Raw genomic sequence first — 23,838 nt, forward strand, 5'->3', positions numbered from 1 at the left:
AACAAACCTCTGGGATTTAGAGGTTATTTCTCTCTGTGCATCTCAATTGGCACTCTATTCCCTATAAAGTTGCTTTGGTCAAATGTAGTGCACTCTATAGGGAATAGGGTGCCATTTGGGATGCTATGTCTGTCCAGCAGGTAAATACAAATGGACAATCTGCTTCCACCTTGTGGACGATTTGGGTGGCATTCTCGTTAAGTGCAGTGGCAACAACTGCCCTTCCTAATCAAATCAAATTGTATTAGTCACATGCATCGAATAGAACAGGTGTAGACCTAACAGTGAAATGCTTACTTACGAGCCCCTAACCGACAGTGCAGTTTCAAAAAATATGGATAAGAATAAGAGATAAAAGTAACAAGTAATTTAAAGAGGAACAGTAAAAAAATAACAATATATACAGGGGGGTGCCGGGACAGAGTCCAAATTTAATAGTTTGCCAGTAGATTTGGCAATTTCATCAAAATTACTACTGGCAAAGTATTTGATTTAAATGCATTAAAGGACACAGAACATGACAATCGAACAGTGGTAAGAAATGTATATTCTTTGAAAGGGGCTGATGAAATGACATAAGCCAGAAGAGGGCGGCATCGTGGAAGCTTCTGGCCGCGGGCGAGACGCGGACCCTGTCACACAAACAATTCCATAACTATAGCTGTAGGCAAGAGGTATGGAGGTGCCTAGGCAACAGTACCACCATGTGGCTGTCGCCTACCATTGAACTTCTGACTGACATGATATCGATTCCTTACTAACATCATTAAATCTCAACCGTAAATGCTGTTCATTTAAACGTGTGAGAATGCTGTTCAATGACTACAGCTCAGCGTTCAACACCATAGTGCCCACAATGCTCATCACCGAACACGCCTCCACTCACATCGACTGGGCTGTAGTGGAGAGGGTCGAGAGATTCAAGTTCCTTGGTGTCCACATCACCAACAGACTATCATGGTCCAAGCACACCAAGACAGTCGTGAAGCGGGCATGACAACGCCCTTTCCCCCTCAGGAGACTGAAAAGATTTGGCATGGGTTCCTAGATCCTCAAAAAGTTCTACAGCTGCACCATCGAGAGCATCCTGACAGGTTGCATCACCTCACCGCCTGGTATGGCAACTACTCGGGATCCGACGTAAGGCGCTATATACTAGGTGTCAGAGGAAGGCCCAGAAAATTGTCAGACTCCAGTCACCCAAGTCATAGACCGTTTTCTCTGCTTACCGCACTCAAGTGGTACTGGAGCGCCAAGTCTAGGTCCAAAAGGCTCCTTGATCAGCTTCTACCCCCAAGCCATAAGACGGCTGAACAATTAATCAAATGGGCTATTTTGTGTTCCCTTTCATTTTTTACTTTAGTTTATTTAGTAAATGTTTTCTTAACTCTATTTCTTGAACTGCATTGTTGGTTAAGGTCTAAGTAAGCATTTCACGGGAAGGTCTACCTACACCTGTTGTATTCGGCGTATGTGACAAATTTGATTTGATTTAATTAAATGTTAGAAATGTACAGTTTTTCCTGTGGAAGCCAACATTCCGATGTAGCCTACGGCTTGTGTATTTCCTGTTATCTCTATGATTATGTCCAATCTATAGGTAATGTCTTTCCCTCAACACCTCACGGGATGGTATGTTATCTTCTGATGCCACGTTTATTATTTTACAGAAACCGTAATGCATACTTTTACATTATATTATGTTAGCTAAACATTTAACAAATGATATAAAAACGTTTTCCTTGAAATGTATATTTTTTAGATTACAAAAAAAATTCTGCAGCTTTGAAGGTCCCCAAGGACACAGTGGCCTCCATCATTCTTAAATGGAAGTAGTTAGGAGCTACCAAGACTCTTCCTAGAGCTGGCTGCCCAGCCAAATTGAGTAATCTGGGGAGAAGGACCTTTGTCATGGAATTGATGATCCCACCTCCATCCCGCCTCCTGAATCCATGTGCTTGACAAGGGGGAGGGCTCAGTATTTTTTTGATCACACTTTAGCAGTGTAGAAGCAACAGTCATTGTTTATACTTTGGTCATACTACTTGATCTAGTTTCATTCAAATCTCATCAAATTTAATGAAAAATGATTTTGACTGGTTAGAAAGTTTTAAATCGTATGCAAAATGAATGATACCTTTTTAAAACATTCAACGTTGAGCATATTTGACTTGCTAGATGGTTAATTTTGTGACGTTTTGTGGCAGTCCGACAATTTTGACAGAGTACTCTGAAAATCTCCTATTTCTCGCCGGACACATTTAATATACATACACTTGTTTGAGCGCTTGCTTGTTAACAAACTTCTAAATAATTTCTTCCCATCTCTTTAAAAAAAAAGTACTCTTGATAAGGATATTATTTGTAATGTTTTGAATGTCAGTATACAGCCACTATGACTAATCCCGAACACAAAGTCATTCAATTGATGCTAGATTTTCATCCGAGCAACAGTTGGCTTCACGCCCACAAGGAGCTACCACGTTGACTACTCTCACTGTCAACATTACTCAGCCAATGACCTATATGATGCGTTGACTGTGACACCAGATAGCATTGTGGGTATTTAATATCTGACTTGTATCTTTCATTTAGTGAGTACTTTTTATGTTTTTTCGGAACAAGAATAACAAAACCGTTTTGTCGGCGTTGTCTTCTGTCTGTACAATTTAGATTTGGTGTTGTCACCATGACTGAAAATAGTATGCTCGTGGTACAAGAACTGGAGCATAGCGTAATGAAAAGTTTAGTACTCCTTTCTGAGCGCGAAGCGGGTAGAGATTGAAGAGTTTACTCTTTCGATCTCTGCTTTTGATGACCGTTCCTTGTTATCCCTGGTGATTTGGAGGAAGGGAGTAAAATCAGAGTGGTACTGGCGAACGTTATTCATTAGTATAAATTGGTAACGTAGATCTCAATCTTGATAATTTCTTTAATAATTGTGACCGCACACCACCTTTGACATTCTGCACAAGCGACAAATAAAATAAACAGAAGTATACACTTTTCTGTACATAAATTCGACATTATTGAGGAAGAGTGTAATACGTGTTTTTCGTGATTGTTACAATTGTACCATACAAACAAATACATGTTAACAAAATAGATATGAAGTGCTACAACAAAGGCTTGTAATAGCCCAGTAGTGAATTCATAGTTACATCTATTGAGCAAAAGAGGCGTCGTTTTACGCCACCTGCCAAGTACACCCGCTCGACAAGAAGCGGCTCAACTCGTGCATGTGCTACTGAGCTTGCTGAACATACTGGAGTCTGGAGAAGTATTCAGGGCCGCTTTCTTCTCGTCTTCAAAGGCATCGGGGAGGAACTGCGTGCCCTTGTGTCAGTGATTGACGTGAGGAAAGTTTATTCTGTTTTTTTTTGGATCGACAGCAGCATTAGACCAGGTTATTCATTCTGACTAGTGCACGGATTCTACCTTCAATACCGGACCACGACTGGGGATTTAAACATTTTAAAATGTATTTAAATATGTAGAAGAAGACTGGTGGCAGATAACCGGTCCTAAACGGCACGATTCATTTTAAACCATCTGAACTTTTGTCTGGAATGGAAAAGTGTAGTTTGAAAGCCTTGCTAATCTATGTTAAACTCATCCTGTCCGTGAAAATATGAAATATAAATCATGTTTAACATTGCTACAGATGGAGAAACGTCCACACCATTTTCTAAGAATTTAGAAGACTTTGATTCCATACGCAGTGTGCTTCTATACAGGTCAGTATATTTATGCATGCTATGGCAACGATGAGGGGAGTTTATGTGAAAATGTTATGTAGACGTTTTGGTAAACTATTTAGACGTTTTTTTTGTGTTTCTTCTCGCATTGACTATTGTTGCTTTGTTTTAAAGTATGCCATAGAGGATTTGAAGGCCTCGTGCAGTTCGTGGGGCGGGGGAAACAGAAGTGCTCAACCCATGCCCATCTTATTCATAGGGAGATAGTGTACATTTTAACAAGCTATTTAGATTTTGCAACCTTTGTGATTTCATTAGATACTCTGCAAATATGAAATACATTTGTATCACGTTTAGCAGAGTTTATCCTACAAATTTTATGTTGTTTGCTTAGTTTAGGCTTAGTCAATAAGAGGTAGTGCATTTTTTTGTTACTATCAAAGTTGTTGCATCGAAACATGCATTCAGTCAACCTCTTTTTATTGCACGTACATTTGTGTCTAGATGGGGCATGGGTGATTCTGTGCCACTCGTCTTTTTTCTATCCAGCAAACGGAAAGCGTCCACGTTGTCAGGGCAACGTGAAGATCAGCCAACCACACCGAGACAATTTTTGTCACGTGGCAAATTTGAAGTTCACGTATGCAGACAACATGGCGAAAGACTGCCAATGCTCATTCAACTAGCTCGAACTGATTTACTTGAAGTTTAGAGTAACTTGTATCGTGTTGTCGAACACATTTAATAACTTGAATAATGGCTACTAAAAAGTCTGGCGGAACGCTCGAGATGCATGCAGATGCGCGCGAGCCCCCGAGACAGCAGGGCGACGACAGCGAGAATGTGCATGGCAAAATGAGCGATAGTGAATCAACAGGCACTCGGCTACCACTACACCACTTTATAGTGAGTGTGCAACCTAGTCGCTTCCAGTGATCTGCCTCGGTTGTCAAGTTATGAAGTTGAGGTGGAACTGGCAGCTGATGGAAGATGACTAGCAAGCTAACATGGTATTTATTGGGCACAGCCCAATGTTTTTTCTTTCTGTCTCTTCTAAAGCAACAAGCAATAATATACATGTTTTTCTTACTCGGAGTACTCGTACTGACTGTTGATTCACTATCGCTCATTTTGCCATGCACATTCTCCCTGTCGTCACCCTGCTGTCTCGGGGACTCGCGCGCATCTGCATGCATCTCGAGTTTTCCGCCAAAATCATGCATTAACCTAACCACCGTCCACACACAGGGGAAGAGTAGTCTTGGTTAATGCATGATTTTGGGTTTGCTGTATCCCATCAGTTTAATAACATCCAAACACTTTTTAATATACTCTCATGAAGCTATAAAGGCTCATTCGTGCATTCATTCTGATGTGTAACCTTTATTTAACTAGGGAAGTCAATTAAGAACCATTTCTTATCTACAATGAAGGTCTACCTGGAACAGCCAGTTAACTGCCTCGTTCAGGGGCAGAACGACAGATTATTTTTTTGACCTTGTCAGCTGTGGGATTTAATCCAGTAACATTTTGGTTACTGGCCCAACGCTCTAACCACGAGGCTACACTAAACCTTAATTATACTGAACAAAAATATGAATGCAACATGCAAACAATCCCCCCCCAGGTGCCTTATTGCTATTATGAACTGGTTACCAACATAATTACAGCAGTAAAAATACATGTTTTGTCATGCCCGTGGTATACGGTCTGATATACCATGGCTGTCAGCCAATCAGCATTCAGGGCTCGAACCACCCAGTTCATAAATGGGGATAAGGGTTCCATTTGGGATGCAGAGGGTAATGAAAGAGAAAATATGGATGAAGCAAAAGGAACAGTCACTGTAGCACTGTTCTTGGCCTATTGAATCGACTCTTTTTTTTTTTCTTTCAAAGTTTGGGAAATTTCTGTTTCCAATTTGGAAACTTAACCTTCATAAATAATGATATGCTATTCACCATCCTTCGTGAATTTATGGATGTGGTTTCCAAGAGCCTACCACAGAGGCGACACAGCTTAATTTAGAGGGAGACTGACCGGCTGAAAAAAATGCCTGGTTGAATTTTTTGAGTTTTCTTTTTTTCTCAGTGTTGGGGGCATTTTCTCTCTTGGGGCGGGGGTGGGGGTGTGGGTTTCCCTCTTTCTTCTCTGCTTGACTAAAAACAAACAATATCCAGTCTTTCTCCAGTCTTGTTGTTTTCTTTCTTCCCCCAAATGCCACATGATGAATTGGAACAGAAATGTCCTGAGGATGAGTACGAGAGAAGCTGATAGGGGTAATAAAACGGCATGCAAATGGAGCGGTTTTCCAGTATTATCAAATTATAAGAGCATTCATTATATGTTATAAACCATTACACAATGTACATGATCGTTGTCCTCTTAAAAATGTGCTTTTCAGTCACCACTCTCCCTTGACGGTGGTTAAACGCTGATCCACAACAGAGTGCAGAAGATGGACTATCATACCTTTTTGGCTGTTTAACAGAGGTTCAGTAGTTGTACAGTAGTATAATTGTGTTATACTAACCCGTTTGAATAGCATCTATCATGCGAGACTCGTTTTTTTTTACACAGGGATTGAAGTGGGGAAATGAGAGACTCATCTGTCATATTCTGATTGACGGCTAATATGCTCTAAATTACACTGAACAAAAATATAAACGTGACGCGCAACAATTTCGAAGATTTTACGGAGTTACAGTTCATATAAGGAAATCAGTCAATTGCTATAAATTCATTAGGCCCTAATCTATGTATTTCACATGACTGGGAATACAGATATGCATCTGTTGGTCACAGATACCTTTAAAAAAAAAGGTAGGGGCGTGGATCAGAAAACCAGTCAGTATCTGGTGTGACCAATATTTGCCTCATGCAGCGCAACGCATCTCCTTCGCATAGAGTTGATCAGGCTGTTGATTGTGGCCTGTGGAATGTTGTCCCACTCAATGGCTATGTTGCTTGATATTGGCGTGAACTGGAACACGCTGTCGTACACGTCGATCCAGAATATTCCAGAACACGCTGCATGAGGCATATCTGGGGAGTATGCAGGCCATGGGAGAACTGGGACATTTTCAGCTTCCGGGAATTGTGTGAAGATCCTTGCGACATGGGTCCTTGCATGATCATACTGAAACATGAGGTGATTGTGGCGGATGAATGGCACGACAATGGGCCTCAGGATCTCGTCACGGTATCTGTGCATTCAAATTGCCGTCGATGAAATGCAATTGTGTTCTCTGTCGGTAGCTTATGCCTCCCCATACCATAACCCCACGCCACCATGGGGCACTCTGTTTACAACATTGACATCAGCAATCCGCTCGCCCACACGACACCATACACACTGTCTGCCATCTGCCCGGTACAGTTGAAACCCGGGATTCATCCGTAAAGAGCACACTTCTCCAGTGTGCCAATGGCCGTCTAAGGTGAGCATTTGTCCACCTGAAGTTGGTTATGATGCCGTACCGCACTCAGATCAAGACCCTGGTGAGGATGACGAGCACGCAGATGCGCTTCCCTGAGACGCTTTCTGATAGTTTGTGCAGAAATTATTCGGTTGTGCAAACCCACAGTTTCACCAGCTGTCCTCGTAACTGGTCTTAGATGATCCCGCAGGTGAAGATGCCAGATGTGGTGTTCCAGGGCTGGCATGGTTCCACGTGGTTGTGAGGCCGGTTGGACGTACTGCACAATTCTCTAAAACATTGTTGGAGGCGGCTTATGGTAGAGACATTAACATTACATTATCTGGTAACAGCTCTGGTGGTCATTCCTGCTAATTGCATGCTCCCTCAACTTGAGACATCTGTGGCATTGTGTTGTGTGAAAAAACTGCACATTTTAGTGGCCTTTTATTGTCCCCAGCACAAGGTGCACCTGTGTAATGATCATGCTGTTTAATCATATGCCACACCTGTCAGGTGGATGGATTATCTTGGCAAAGGAGAAATGCTCACTAACAGGTATGTAAACAAATTTATGGACAACATTTGAGCGAAATAAGCTTTTTGTGCATATGGAGCATTTCTGAGATTTTTTATTTCAGCTCACGAAACATGGGAACAACACTTTACATGTTGCATTTATATTTTTGTTCAGCATAATTAGGACATACTTTTAATCCGCAAGCCAGAGTTGTGTTTCTTGCTCATGCTCAAATAACCTGATACTCCTTGTCTGAAGGAGTTCCTGGACAGACAATCCACCCCTTTTGGCTCTGCTCACACAGTTTCACTCACTCCATGCTCTGTCGGTTCACTCCCAGCGACCTAGAGCCAGAATGGCTGGATGACGTCCAGAAGAACGGCGAGCTCTTCTACCTGGAACTGAGCGAGGGCGAGGAAGCGGCGGCATTGGCTCAGGCAGCCGCCAATCACGGCCTCTCCACCAATCACGTCCGCTTCAGCGAGAAGGAAGCGGAGATCATCAGCGACGAGTCCAGGAAGCTTCCTGATGGCGCTCCAACCAAAGGAGAGCCCAAGCTAAAAAGACTGGCCAGGATCCTTAGGAGGAAGCGGCGACCATCCCAGAGCAGAGGGCCCGACGGAGGAGGCGAAGACTCGTCATCTCGTCCAGTATCCATCTTGAAAAACCAGGCAGGGCAGAGGGTGGGGGTGATGGTCCAGCAGCTGAAGGAAGTGTTTCTCTACCTGAACCCCAAACGCCTGGGGAGCTGCTCCCCTCCTCCCCCGGAGAGAGGGGGTCTACTGGAGGCCCTTCTGGGGGTGGTGCATCGCCCCTCCTGGGGCAGGGGCCAGGGAGACCCCGCAGGGAGGAGGGAGGAGAGGATCACTGTCCACGGTCTGGTGCCCAACAGCCCGGCCGTCAAGTGTGCACAGATACTGATAGGTGAGTGTAACAAAACCATCACTCTGGGTACGTCCCAAATGGCACCCTTTTCTCTTCATGTAATGCACTACTTTTGCCATTTCAGACACAGCCACAGGGATCAGTCGTATACAAATGGTATAGAATGCAATAAATTATTTTATTGACACCATTTATATTAAATAAAGTTAGACTTATAACATTGTGTTTTACAGTAAATAGTTTTGATGTTTGTAGAGGCCGGGCACGGTCGTTCTGGGCAGCCCAAGGAATGCAAAAAACAAAACTGCTGAATACTAAAGACTATCCACATGAGTTAGTGTTAAAAGCCATGACTTTCATGTAGCCTACCAGTCCATGCTAAAGCAATTAGACTAGTTAACTAACTGAAATAACTAAGGTGGAATCTGTGTTAGGGTTGATTGGAACGGGCACGAGTCTGCACAGAGGCAGGTGAAACTCGTTGTTTTACAGAAACAAACAACAGGACATCTGGCTGTTCCTAGATCTGTGGACTGTATCTCTTGACTGGATACCGGTCTGTTTTGTATATGTTCCACTCTTTGCCAGTTGCCCCTCCTTGTCATGCCAAACACTGTGCTCCTCAACAAAACTATACTATTTCTGAACAGGTTACGCAATGTGGCGCAACGTACTTTTACAGGAATGTCACTATTCCCCTTTTAGTCTAAGTTGTCTATATGTAACGTGACGCTGGGAGTGAGACTTTCTTCTTCGTCCCAGGTGACAACCTGGTCGCAGTAGACGATGTGGATGTTACCACAGAGAACATTGAGAGGGTTCTGTCCTGCATTCCTGGTCCTACCCAGGTGAGTATGTATGTGTGTATGTATGTGTGTGTGTATGTGTGTGTGCGTGTGTGTGTGTGTGTGTGTGTGTGTGTGTGTGTGTGTGTGCGTGTGCGTGTGCGTGTGCGCGTGTGTGTTAATAGCCAATAAACCAAAAAGAATATGGCTGACTGTTAATGGGACAATTGACCCTTCACTAAGCCCCGCCCCCCTTGGTTACTGTTGCAACCTCAGACAATATATTCCCAGGAAGACCAATTCCTCCTCCCCACTGGCAAAATCCCCTCACAATGATCTCAAACTGTGTTTTTAATGCACAGTGAAATGAATCACAGACTACCTCTTGCTAAACAGGAAACTCTTGGGTCTGTTGAGGTGGACTGTCATTACAATTGCTTCACGGGAACCTGGTAAAATTATGTTTGTAGTGTTGCTACCGAAGGATTCTGAATTTGCCAGCATGCAGTCAAAGCTAATAACCACTTTTGAAGCTAACTAGTGCTCTCAAATTGTATCCTGATGTCGACAACAGATGGAATTTATTAATACTAATAATAGCTACATTAGGTGGTCAATGAGACTGAGCTCTAGCTAACCAGCTGAGCTAGCAAACAATGTAACAAAAGTATAATTTCAGATTTGAAAAATACTCCCATCAACATGCATTTCAGGAATCACAGTAGCAAGTACAACTGGCGCGCTGATCAATTATTTAACAATTTAAACAATACATTTAAAAAAATAAAACTGTGAGGTTTTCCCACTGCCGTCATTGGCTTTCATGTGTTTGAAACGTGTGCTGACCGAGGTGTCTGAACTAGACCACAGTTGCTATCCATTGCAGCACTGTGATTGGTTGGCAATAATTCTGGGGTCAATTTATAGCTACAACATTCAAACTAGTTAAATAGTTTAAAGGGTAATACAATTTTTATAGTCCAGATTGACTTACAGTAGTGAGTGCATACATATTTGTACTGGTTCCCCATGGGAATCGAACCCATAACCCCAGCGTTGCACGTGCCATGCTCTACCAACTGAGCCACATGGGACTAGCAACGTCATAAATGTATCGTTCCATATATCGTTATCCTATTAATTTAGTCCATTTATCGATATGGATTTCTGTCCCTATCGCCCAGCTCTAGTAGGTGTATGTGTGTGTTCCAAGCCCACCCACACAACTCCTTACTGACATTAAATGAACAGCAGTTAGATAGAATTATGCTCCGCTATGTGGTGTGTTCCTGAAGTTAAGTGTATTACAACATTGAAACGCTGCAAATATGAAAGTATGCGAAAGACCGCCGACAGAACTTTGTCGTTGTTGTTGTTGTTGTTGTTGTATTATGAGCCCCGGTCACATTATTAACGATGCAGGCTGCGGCGTTTCGGACACAGCCTCTGAAACAGAAACGGCAGCCAATGAAAGAACTCAATTTACAGACAACCCCCCCCCCGAACCAACACGTCTGCTCTGCTTAGAAGTGTTACAATCTGGGGTCTACGCACTCATGGCAGACACACACACTAACACGCAAGGCAGAGACACACACTCACGCACACGAACACACGCGCAAAGGCAGACCGAGACTGTTAGTCAAGAGCTCTCCACTGTCCCACATGTTCAAAGAGAGGTCTTGGAGGTCACTGGAATGTGTTATTAGAAACCACATGGATGTTTTGGCTCTGGACAGATTCACGAGGCTAGAATGCCCTGAGGTGTCCCAATTCAGTAGAGATACATTTAAAAAAAAGGGTGCAACTCGAACTTCCACGTGACTCATTCGTTGACGTCAATGTGAGACGTGTGGCGTGCATAAGATGTCAAGATAAGTGTGTGGATCTCAAGTCAGAATACCAGCTGCTTATCTTGCTTTGGACAATGAATCAATTAACAAAACCCAGCCAACCCCCCACCCCCCTAAAAAAAAACAGCTAATCTCAATAAGTGTCTGTTCAGGATTGCTCTTCTAACTAAGCTTTGGGAAGAGGATGTTTCTTCACGTTTAATTTTCTCCCTGCATCCAGAAAGTGGTATTTAAGTTTATGTAAATCCATTGTAGAATGTATGGTGAAGTAGAATGCCGAATATAGAAATATTTTTCCACTGCCATCTGGCTTCACTCGGCTGTCAAAACGTATATAGTAGGAAACAATCACCACCTATCTACATGAGGAAAACTGTCCAAGTCGGGGAAATGACACCTTGATCGCCATTCAGAAAACTGCTCAAGCTTTTTCCAAATCCGTCTCCTCACACGGTCAAAACAGGGCCTCAAGAAGGAGGAATTTGTAAATTACAGTGTCGGCGGGAGTGATGGCGTTTGCCGACAGAGAGAGAGAGGAGAGAGAGGAGAGAGAGGAGAGAGGCCAGACTGCGGCGGGAGTTGTTTGAGAAAACACAGGAAAACGACCATTATGCTGCGGCCACTGAAAGCACAGCTGATTAGAATACGTGGAAAGCCAGATAGTAAATTACACTGTAGAGAGGAGGAGGAGAGAGAGATGTGAAAAAACAACAAGGCCTCTCGTCAGACGGAGCTCTACTGACATAGTCAGTGGAAACTTCGGTGGTGTGTGTGTGTGTGTGTGTGTGTGTGTGCGTGTGCGTGTGCGCGCACGTGAGCGTGAGCGTCTGGCTGGCTGTATGTATGTGGTCATGTGTGTGAATGGCCCTCCCAGGTAAAGCGTGGTAGACAGTAGCAATTATATGGGCGGAGCAGCAGTTTGTATTGAGGTTGGACCACCATGCCCTCTGCCTGACCTCATAGTATAGTATCATCAGTATTACTTTCTCTCTCTTGCGCGCGCGCTCTCTCTTTCCCCACCCCTCTCTCTCTTTCCCAACTCTCTCTCTTTTCTCTCTCTTCTCTCTTTCTCTCTTTCGTTCTCTCTCTTTTCTCTTTCTCTCTCTCGTTCTCTCTCTTTTCTCTCTCTTTTCTCTCTTCTCTCTTTCTCTCTCGTTCTCTCTCTTTTCTCTCTCCTCTCTTTCTCTCTCTCGCTCTCCCCTTTTTCCGTTCTGTCTCCCCTTTCCCTCTTTCTATATATATGTCAATTGTCTCTAGCTGTTTCTCTCTCGAATTCTCTCTCTCGCTCTCTCTCTCTCTTTTCTCAATCTCTTTTCTCTCTCTCTCTCTCTCTCTCTCTCTCTCTCTCTCTCTCTCTCTCTGTGTGTATGTCCCTTTGTCTCTCTTTGTCTATCTGTATCTCTCTCTTTACCTCTGTCTTTCTCTGTCTCTCCTTTCCCCTCTCTCTCGCTCTCTCTCTTTCCCTCTTTCTCACTCTATTTCTCTCCCTATGCCCCTTTGTCTCTCTATCTGTCTTTCTGGATCACTGACATCAACAGGCAGGAATCTGCCGAGAGCACCCTCCAACCTAACCACATCCCCATTATTTATCATGAGAGAACGTAGTGCCGCAGCCCTTCAGCCTGTCTGGCAGTGTCTATTGTACTATTCTATTCATTGTAAAAGGAATTTGTTCTATGACATTTGTGTGTGTGTGTGCAGAATAGTGTCAGAAGGACTCACTCATCACAGTTAGGCCCTTCTCCTAATAACAGGCTACTGTTCCCTGCAGAGCCAAGATGGCGTCCGGCCCAGGCCTGGCGCCTTCCCTGGCGCTGCTCAACGGTTTGTGGGTTTCTGGTGACAGTGTCTGGAGATGTTCTGGCCCTCGCCCTAGAGTGATGGATGAATTCAAAATACAAGTAATAAATGCTTAGTCTTTGTAAAGGACTTGCTCACGAACCCTTCAAAGTTTTGAAAGCATTGGACTGGTGTAAGCATGAACTTTCTACCACATTTCTGACTCCAGTCCTTTTAACTCCATTAGGAGTGTGAACACTTCTCGGAGAGGTAGAGAGTCAGACCATTTCCAGTGTCACAGTCCTGCGAGTGTACCACGCACACACACACACCTGGTTCTGATTCGTCTCAATTAACGTCAACCAGAAGTCCTTAGCAGGCCTCTTTAGTGCTGACAGGTTACTGCCCAGAGCCAGCACTGTATGTGTGTGTGTGCGCGTGTACACAGTTCTTTTTCACATTTGTATTCCAGTTTGTTTAAGTCTGTGTGTGTAGGCTACAGTATTCTATTAGTGTGTACATGTATGCATTTGGGCAGTAACCTGTCAGCACTAAAGAGGCCTGCTAAGGACTAATATAATTGAAATACAAGAGTGCACAGACATAAGCCATCTGTAAATGGTAGCATGCATCTCTCCACCATACTGTTACGTGTTTCCGTGTGCAGGCCTGTCCTTAGTGTGCTTGCTTAGCTTTGTGTGAATGGTGGTGTGTCATGCAAAGAGCTCTGAGGATGACAGAGCTGCACTCTTCTGGGCCATGCAGCAGGATCTGTTTCTGATTCTCACACACATCCATCCTGCTTCTCTTTCAGTGATCAGGAATATAATCCATTTCTCTCTCCATCAATCATCATTCTTCTATTTATTATTATTTGACCTTTATGTAACTAGGCAAGTCAGTTAAGAACAAATTCTTATTTTCAATGGTGGCCTAGGAACAGTGGGTTAACTGCCTTGTTCAGGGGCAGAATGACAGATTTGTACCGTGTCAGCTCGGGGGTTCGATCTTGCAATCTTTCAGTTACTAGTCCAGCACTCTAACCACTAGGCTACCTGTCTCCCTACTCTGCTTCCTCTGTTCCTGAATGAATCACATCTACTTCCTATTTTCCTGAATGAATCACATCTACTTCCTCTTTTCCTGGATGAATCACATCCACTTCCTCTTTTCCTGAATGAATCACATCCACTTCCTCTTTTCCTGAACGAATCACATCCACTTCCTCTTTTCCTGAACGAATCACATCTACTTCCTCTTTTCCTGAGCTTTGTCTACGTGAACCCTTCCTGCTTTCCTGTAGCGCTAGTCCAAATAAATGACGCGTCAGCCCTAATGGACTGGATTAAATGTCGTTTATGGCCTTATTATGATCACAGTGTAGTCCCCCCCTGCCGATTCTGTCCGACTGTGATTCTCCAGAGTCATACAAAGTCACTGCCGGCTTTTGTTTTGTAGCCAAACCCACAGCCTACCGCCTTTTCTTTACAGTGTTTGAAAAGGGAAAACTCGCACTGGCTGTTTTTAGAATGTGGTGAAAAGATGATGATGTCTTTAGGTCTTAGTTTATCTCTCCTGCTTTCTCTTTCCCCTCCCCTCCCAGGTGAAGCTGACCCTGGAGACAGCCAGTCCAGGAGGACCAGGGGAGGGAGGTGTGGACATGTCCTCTGCTCCCAGGCTCAGGCCCTCTCCTTCGGTTAGCCAGCTGGTGCGTCTGCTGTGGGGCGAGGACACGGTGGAGCTCCAGATGTCTATAGGACACATCCCGCACATTGTCATGTACCTGTCACTCAAACTGGACCCAGACTCCCCACTAGAAGAGGTTAGTTCAGTTGGACTTTGTCCGAAATGCACCCTATACCCTAGGTAGTGCTACTACTAAAGACAAGAGGCCATAGATAAAATTGTAAGACTGGGGGTAGGGTCATCTGATCCAAGGCCTGGTTAAAAGTAACCTCTACCGTGATCTTTTTTTACATTCACAGCGCAAGTCTAGGCGCAATCAGTTAGTTTTGTTTTCCCATCGTTCTTTTGAGATAGAGAGCCCTATCAGTTCTGTGTTGTGTTTTCTTTCTCCCCCAGACCTCAAAGGGGTCTCCTGGTGTGGTTAAAGCATCGTTGTGGACGTAGAACAACCAACCTATTTTGGTGGTATACAGTCTGTGTTTTCTGACTAGGGACGGGCGTGAGTACTAGAACACTCAAACGGACATCAAAAGCTCGATCTTTAACCAGAGATCACTTTTTAAAAAATTACAAAATAATACTGTCAAACTATTTGGTGGAATGTGCTTTGTGGCTGCACGAACAGGCAAATAAAAAATGTGCCTTGGAAGACAACATTATTTTGCTTTGACTCTAGGGTTCCATTTGTAAAAAAAGAAAAGAAAAAAGAAATCAAGCCAAGCATCACACAGTTCTTCTCCTTAAATTCCCTTTCCTCCTCCGGTGTCTCATTCACTCAATTGCGTTCCGACCGTTCCCTCCACACACTTGTGCCGAGAGCGCACGCAAGCTCCCGTTAGGCCTACAGAAATGCCTATAATTACGTATCTAACTGATGGGAAATACACTAGCTACATTCACTGCCAAATGATAACAGTTTTATAACAAATTCAAAAATTGACTGGTTGATTGAAGTAAGGAAAATATGTGTTCCAACAACGAGCTGCAGTTTTGGGGTAATTTCGCCCCGTCTATTTTCTGCTTAGGCTACTTTGCGAACTTTTGTGCCATTTTAGAATAGGTTATCCTAGGTTATAACCCCACAAAGCATAGTCCGGTTCCATTGAAAATATCCAAGTTTGATAAAGACGGAGTATTTTCATCAGAATCATTAAGCACCAAACAGATGCCGTGGCCGTAATTCATCACCATGCCGTGTTAATTCATTTAGAAAATTCCAAACAACCGGCAGAATAAATTAAATCGAATATCTGTATAGAGAAAATAAGACAGATTTTGGTTTCTAACTACGATTTCTATTCTTTAAAATTGCCAAATTGAGCCCCGTTTCAAATGATCCCTCTTTGAGGATAACTGTTCCAGACGCGAGATGCGCGTCACTTCGCACCGGCATCTTTTTTTTTTCATTTGGGAAAAAAAAATCTGTTCTTATGCCATTGCAGAGCCATAGGCTTCCACAAGCAAGGTCCACTGCTAAGGTTACTGCCTTTTTGAAGATTGTGTTCCACGATATAATATAACCAGTTGATATTACGGTTTCAATAAATTAATCTTAAATTGCACTTGCTTTTTTATTGACTGAAAATACTGTATATGGGGCTATATAGCAGTTAGGATTTGATATCTGTAATAGTTTTGATAAATTGAGCATTGTTGCATGCGGTTGGCATATAGACAAATGCAAACATATTGTTTTCCAGTCTGGGCCTTGTGTTAAATGTGTTATTATTTTTTTCAATTGAGTACTCGAGTACAAAAATATAAATCATGTGAGTATTCGAACAGTCAGAAAATGCCCCTATTTCTGACAAAAGCAGAAGCTTTAGAGAACAGAACTACCTCTCTGGTAGGCTTCCAGATCCAACAGCACACACACACACACACACACACACACACACACACACACACACACACACACACACACACACACACACACACACACACACACACACACACACACACACACACACAGTGGAGAAACAGAAGTAGGAGTAGAAGAACAAGGTCAGTTCCTCTCTCGTGTGTGTGTGTGTGTGTGTGTGTGTGACCTTGTTCTTGTGTGTCCTGTGTGTGTGTCTGTTTCTGTGTGTGTGTGTGTGTGTGTGTGTGTGTGTGTGTGTGTGTGTGTGCAGTGCATTTGGAAAGTATTCAGGCCCCTTGACTTTTCCACAATTGGTTACGTTACAGCCTTATTCTAAAATTGATTCAATTGTTTTTCTACACACAAAACCCCATATTGACAAAGCAAAAACAGGTTTTTACAATCGTTTGCAAATGTATAAAAAAATAAACAACTAATATTACATTTATATAAGCACCTTTGGCAGCGATTACAGCATCGAGGCTTCTTGGGCATGACGCTACAAGCTTGGCACACCTATATTTGGGGAGTTTCTCCCATTCTTCTCTGCAGATCCTCTCAAGTTCTGTCAGGTTGGATGGGGAGCGTTGCTACACAGCTCATCTTTCCCTCAATCCTGACTAGTCTCCCAATCCCTACCATAGGGATGGTGCCAGGTTTCCTCCAGACGTGATGCTTGGCATTCAGGCAAAATTGTTCAATCTTGGTTTCATCAGACCAGAGAATTTTGTTGGTCATGGTCTGAGAGTCCTCTAGGTGCCTTTTGGCGAACTCCAAGCAGCTGTCATGTGCCTTTTACTGGGGAGTGGCTTCCGTCTGGCCTCTACCATAAAGACCTGATTGGTGGAGTGCTGCAGAGATGGTTGTCCTTCTGGAAGGTTCTCCCATCTGGAACTCTACAGCTCTGTCAGAGGGACTATCGGGTTCTTAGTCACCTCCCTGACCAAGGCCCTTCTCCCCTGATCAGTTTGACCGGGCAGCCAGTTCTAGGAAGAGTCTTGATGTTTCCAAACTTCTTCCATTTAAGTATGATGGAGGCCACTGTGTTCTTCGGGATCTTCAACCCTGCAGAAATATTTTGGTACCCTTCCCCACATCTGTGCCTCGATACAATGCTGTCTCGGAGCTCTACGGACAATTCCCTCGACCTCATGGCTTGGTTTTTTTCTCTGACATGAGCTGTCAGCTGTGTGACCTTATATAGACAGGTGTGTACCTTTCCAAATCATGTTGATCAATTGAATTTATCACAGGTGGACTCCAATCAAGTTGTAGAAACATCTCAAGGATTATTAAGGGAAACAGGATGTACCTGAGCTCAATTTCAAGTCTCATAGCAAAGGGTCTGAATACTGATGTAAATAAGATATTTATTCTTATATATATTTTTTTTATACATTTGCTAAAATTTCGAAAAACTTGTTTTCGCTTTGTCATTTTGGGGGTATTGTGTGTAGATTGATAAGGGGGGACGATTCAATCCATTTCAGAATAAGGCTGTGACAAAATGTGGACAAAGTCAAGGCGTCTGAATACATTCCGTGTGTGTGTGTGTGTGTGTGTGTGTGTGTGTGTGTGTGTGTGTGTGTGTGTGAGTTATGGTTGCTGTTGGATCTGGAAGCCTACCAGAGCGGGTAGGCTTCCTGATGCTATCCTTTGACGATACATAAATCAAACATTGTTGGTAGCGTACAAAGATTTGCAGGTGTTATAGCAGGTGCAGCAAAATGCTTATGTTACTAGCTCCAACAGGTTACCCAGCCTAGGTTAACCTTGCAGCAATAAGTTAACCATGATAGTAATCCGATAAATAACATCAACAAAAGCAGCATCATTTCGCAGACACTGTTCAGGTTTATTGTTGGACTTAAAAATCTCTTTCAATGGAGATTCTATACTGATCATGCTGTTTAGACCAGGGGAGTGCTTCATATATTATATATATATTTATATATATTATTATATATATATTCATCTGTATCCGGGAAACTGGCACGTGTGGAAGTCAAACACGGTGGAACAGAGCACCGAGGTCAGAGGATTTTGTAGTGAAGTGCTGATCCAGGGCTCCTGTTTTCTTGCTCTGTGGGGAGGTAGACTAGTAGCCAGTGTTCCTGCATGTGCAGCTCCCCTCGCAATTCTGCGCAGAAGAAATATCAGCCTACGCAGAGAAGCACTAGACTGTACTTCACTCAACTTTCTAGAGTTTTCCCCTTTAGGTAACACTATTAACATTTCGTTTTACTGTGAGAATTGTGATCGAGTCAACGCAATATTAGCCACTTTCAATGTAACGTACCATAACAAAACGCACTATGCAAGACATAGTATGCAAAACTAACTTTGCAAGAGATTTTCTTGTAGGCAGAGCGCATTGGAGTAGGATTCTATTGCTTTGACCGGCATGACTCAGGCCGTACTCTACATAACCAGTCAGTGCTGCGGCAGGCCTATATGCAAATAGCCATAGCCATATATGGATCTGTGCCGTTCAATTTTGACTGGATTGGGCTACAGTATGGGCGGTCCCGAGTAGATGCGCTTGTTTTGAGATCAAAGCGAGTGTTGTATTTTGAGACATCTTGAATAAGATAAGTAGCCAATAGGCAGAGGGTAGCATACATTGTCTTATTCTCTGTAATAATGAGATGGGGATAATAATGCATGTAATTTTGTAAAGTGATTTCTTGCGTCAAGCACAACATTTTCAGTCACCTCCTTGTCTGAAAGACAGGTGGATAAACAGGTTAATGCCAAGCCCTGCATGTTTTTTAATTTTATTTTCTCGTGGAATGGTTGGTCTACATTGAACACCACACATTGGCTGCTACTGTAGGCTGTATGATAGAACATCTACTTCCATGTTAAAATGTTATGGGGTGCATTTTCGGCCATTGCGTTTGACGGTAGGCCACTCTGGTAGGCCTACATTACGATCAAATAGCCACAGTAGCCTACTTGGTCACAGTTAAAACTGTAACTTAAAGCGGGTACAGCCTCAGTGTTCACAGTAAACGGGCCACGGAAGTTGCACAGAATTGTCACACTGTTAAAGTTTGCGCTCAGCAGACTTGAAATTTGCTCAGACATGCTCTCTCTCCTCCCTCTGCCCTGTGGTGGCTCCTAAATACAGAGTTGGCGTTGTCCTTTTCCGCTCTGTCTCGCGGTGTATCCGAAATGACACCCAATGTTTGGGGGGTTTGCCCTTTCTTTTAGCAGGGAGTCCCATTGAGACCAAGGTCTCTTTTTGCAAGTGAGCCCTGAATCTTACAATGACAGTGGAACTACACTAATACCATGACTACACTGTACCGTCATACCTCAGTCAACGTGGTTTACTTGGTACACTGGGAGCATTACGAGATGTGTGAATGTCATGGCATAGAGTCCACACCCTATCTAAAATATATTTATTTTTCAAAACAGAATGCTATCTGATATTCTTACAACCTCGGCAACACATTTGCTGCGATTAAAATTATTTAAAGATGTCTCTTTCAAGCCTAAAATGCGATACCAAACCTTTAAATGTGTGCAGGCAGGGATATTTTTGCTATTGTCCTATTTAGTTTTAGGATTATTGAGATTATTTGTGAATTTATATTTTGATATGATGTATTCTGACCCCTTGATTTTTCCCCCACATCTTGTCACATTACAACCTTATACTAAAATGAATTAAATAAATGTTTTTCCTTATTAATCTTAACACAATAACCCATAATGACAAAGCAAAAACAGGTTTTAAGAAAATAACTGTGCAGCGACGCTCCCCATCCAACCTGACAGAGCTTGAGAGGATCTGCAGTGAAGAATGGCAGCAACTCCCCAAATACAAATCGAATCAAATTGTATTCGTCACATAAACCTTACAGTGAAATGCTTACTTACAAGCCTTTAACCAACAATGTAGTTTTATGGAATAAAAGTAACAAATAATTAAAGAGCAGCAGTAACATAACAATAGCGAGGCTATATACAGAGGGTACCGGTACAGAGTCGATGTGTGGGGCACCGGTTAGTCGAGGGAATATGTACATGTAGGTAGAGATATTAAAGTGACTATGCATAGATCATAACAGAGAGTAGCAGCAGCATAAAAGAGGTGGGGGATGCTAATAGTCTGGGTAGCCATTTGATTAGATGTTCAGGAGTCTAATGACTTGGGGGTAGAAGCTGTTTAGAATCCTCTTGGACCAAGACTTGGCTACCGCCGTGCGGTAGCAGAGAGAACAGTCTATGACTAGGGTGGCTGGAGTCTTTGAACATTTTTAGGGCCTACCTCTGACACCGCCTGGTATAGAGGTCCTGGATGGCAGGAAGCTTGGCCCCAGTGATGTACTAGGCCGTTCGCACTACCCTCTGTAGTGCCTTGCGGTCGGAGTCTGAGCAGTTGCCATACCAGGCGGTGATGCAACCCGTCGGGATGCTCTCGATTTTGCAGCTGTAGAACCTTTTGAGGATCTGAGGACCCACGCCAAATCTTTTCACTCTCCTGAGGGGGATAAGGCTTTGTCGTGCCCTCTTCACGACTGTCTTGGCGTGCTTGGACCATGATAGTTTGTTGGTGACGTGAACGCTAGGGACCTTGAAGCTCTCAACCCGGTCCACTGCAGCCCCATTGGATGAGAATGGGGGGCGTGTCTCATAGATCACCGTGAATTGTGACCGCATTGGTACACTTTGGCTGTCAAACAACAAATGACACAGGAAAGGCAATGTGTGACAGGCTCCGTTATCTCTTCTAAAGCCCGTGTGTAGTCCGGTCGCAATAAATACAATTTACCTTGCAAAAGATGATGTTTGTTCCGGCTCCAGGCGTACGGTTCACCACAAACACGGCTTACATCAACATACTTTAACAGGATTTTTAATCGGCGATTTCGCAGCCATCCTCACTCACTGTCACTCACTCACCGTTGCACCTACGGCAATAATAATGTCGTGAGCACCTCCACCAAAGTTTTTCACTGTATGCCCATCCTTTTTTTTATAGCTGATTTTGTGCCATGGACTTCCCCAGGCTTTCTGTTGAGGGAAACCTGGTTCTCCACGAGGCTAGTGTGTTGGTGAACCAGAGGGGAATGTCTGGCATTGTAAGAATTATCAGAGCTTTTGTCCTTGTTTCCATGGCTATGAGGCCTTACTCCTTAATTCCCCGCCCCCCGCTCTCTCTGAAGTGGTCCGCTCCACACCCTTCATAGCAGACAGCATGGTGTGGAGAATACTAATGACAAAGACTGTACCTAGATCCTGCCCTGTGCTTTCTTCTCTAACGGACTGTGTGTGTGTGTGTGTGTGTGTGTGTGTGTGTGTGTGTGTGTGTGTGTGTGTGTGTGTGTGTGTGTGTGTGTGTGTGTGTGTGTGTGTGTGTGTGTGTGTGTGTGTGTGTGTGTGTGTGTGTGTGTGTGTGTGTGTGTGTGTGTGTGTGTGTGTGTGTGTGTGTGTGTGTGTGTGCCTCCATGTAGCAGGAGATCCTGTACCAGTACCCAGTGTCTGAGGCGTCCAGTCAGCTGAAAGGAGTCCGAGGGATCTTTCTCACTCTGTCTGACATGCTGGAGAATGTCACCGGGGGGCAGATAGTCAGGTAGTGTAGGAAAATCCCCACCCACTGATCTCTACCTATCACCAGTCAGACCCACTTCAAGCGGCTCTGAGATCTACCAAAGTCCGAAATGTAGAAATTCCATTCATTCATGCCGTGATCGTATTTCTTCTCGGTCTTTTCCCCTGCACCTGTTCCTCCTCCCACTCCCTCCCCCTCTCCTCAGCTCCTCTCTTCTGCTCAATAAACAGCTGGTCCATGTGGGCTACTGGAAGGAGAGCAACAACCTGCTGGTGATCGCCCTGCCTGCTGAGAGGTACCGACACGGCAAAGTCATCCAATGCATGCTTCCATATTCAATACGCTGTCTCAGCCAATCCCATATGTCAACTAAATGCTGTATCCCTTCCAGAATATTTGATCAATAAAATGGTTGGTAAGTAGCTGAGGTTCGGAGTGTTTTTCTGACCTACTCCTCGTGGATGTGACTGTGTTTTTCCCCTCGTATTCTTCCCCAGGGTTCCTCTGTTGTATCTGCAGACGGTAGTGGGAGGCGCAGTGAGGACTCTCAAGGTGATGCACGGCTCTCTGGACAGGTCTGTTGTGCTGACAGCAGGGATGCATCCTGAATTTGACCAAAAGTAGTGCACTGTATAGGGAATATGGTGCCATTTTGGACACCGGTTTGATTTCCTGGTTCAAGCGGTCCCAACCTTTCTGGCTTCTCATTTGAAGCAAGGTCATTTATGCTGTTACATCAAACCTGAACAGGTTGTTGGCTTCTTTGAACTAACCACTTCTTTCTCTACCTCCTTCTGTCCCCCTCTCTCCCCTTGCTTCCTCCATCCCTCTCTCCTCCACCCCTTCATCTCATCTCTCCCTCCACCACACCATCCCTCTCTCCATCCCTCCCTTTCTCCCCCTCCTCCCCCTCCGTCTTGTCTCCATCGCTCCTTCCGCTCACCCACAGTGCATTCTGCCAGGCGGACCACGCCCCCAGGCTGGACCATTTCTTCTGCCTGTTCTTCCAGCAGCTCATCCAGCCTTCCAGGTTGAGAGACAGCTCTGGGGCCACGCCCACTGACCTATCGGGGACTCTCTTCCTGGACGGACTGCCAGCGGTCCGGTGGCTCCCTCTGCCCCCTGAGATAAAGGTCTGGGGATGGGCCACCACTTTGGGCCACGGTTGTGATGGGCCACTTTTAAGATGTCTTCTTCTTCATTGATGTCTTCACCATTTGCTGTTTGCGCCTCGCTTTTTACGTTCTTCTGAAATGTTTTAGGGCACAGGATGTTTTAGGCTGTCAAGTCAGTGACACGTTTAAGCAATTTGCTCTTGCTAAAGAATATTTAATGGGCCCCCCTTCCACCCTGTTGGATTTATGTATTGTCTTTGCTGCCCTCTGCTGTCTGGCGGTAAAAATGACATGTGCTCCTGCCGACGAGTCAGGCAATTTTTCCATGTCTAGCTCCACAGAGCATGTCTGACTGCCGCTTTTGTGAATGCAGAAATACGTCATGCTGCATCTGAATTCTACTTCTATGGTCTCTGATTATCTGTCTGTCCACAGATGGAGGTGGACACTGTTCTCTCAGACTTTGAATCGTCAGATTTCGGAGAAATGGTAAGTCAAATCATGACATAGGGCTTTAGCCAAAGCAGTGCACTGTGTAGGGAATAGGGTGCCATTTGGGAAGTAGACAAGGTGTCATGCTCATCCCCATTCCCATTAAAACGGAGCCACCAGCCGTCTCCTCCCCTGTGTAGGGTCTAGTAGTGAGTATTTCTGCACTGGCCTGTGTATAT

General features: G+C 44.1%; 1 protein-coding gene and 1 pseudogene across 4 annotated transcripts in view; both read left to right on the forward strand.

Moving 5' to 3' along the window:
• Positions 1-2,670: 2,670 nt before the first annotated feature.
• On the forward strand, positions 2,671-2,871 carry LOC118392803 (uncharacterized; annotated as a pseudogene).
• The window catches only part of LOC118392119 (protein inturned-like), a 29,115-nt gene continuing 8,043 nt past the window's right edge, over positions 2,767-23,838 (forward strand). The window contains exons 1-9 of one of the 4 annotated variants that reach the window (XM_035783765.2): positions 2,767-3,737; positions 7,978-8,561; positions 9,285-9,370; positions 14,543-14,761; positions 21,958-22,073; positions 22,258-22,347; positions 22,550-22,627; positions 23,002-23,185; positions 23,603-23,656. In XM_035783765.2, coding sequence (XP_035639658.1) covers positions 3,646-3,737; positions 7,978-8,561; positions 9,285-9,370; positions 14,543-14,761; positions 21,958-22,073; positions 22,258-22,347; positions 22,550-22,627; positions 23,002-23,185; positions 23,603-23,656 — 1,503 coding nt within the window. In that variant the 5' untranslated portion in view covers positions 2,767-3,645. Of the gene's footprint in view, positions 3,738-3,793; positions 4,709-5,809; positions 7,676-7,977; positions 8,562-9,284; positions 9,371-14,542; positions 14,762-21,954; positions 22,074-22,257; positions 22,348-22,549; positions 22,628-23,001; positions 23,186-23,602; positions 23,657-23,838 lie in introns of those variants that run through there. The other 3 variants (XM_035783764.2, XM_035783766.2, XM_052459814.1) reach the window with 3 other exon arrangements.

The sequence above is a fragment of the Oncorhynchus keta genome, chromosome 13, assembly GCF_023373465.1.
Source record: "Oncorhynchus keta strain PuntledgeMale-10-30-2019 chromosome 13, Oket_V2, whole genome shotgun sequence".
NCBI lineage: Eukaryota > Metazoa > Chordata > Actinopteri > Salmoniformes > Salmonidae > Oncorhynchus > Oncorhynchus keta.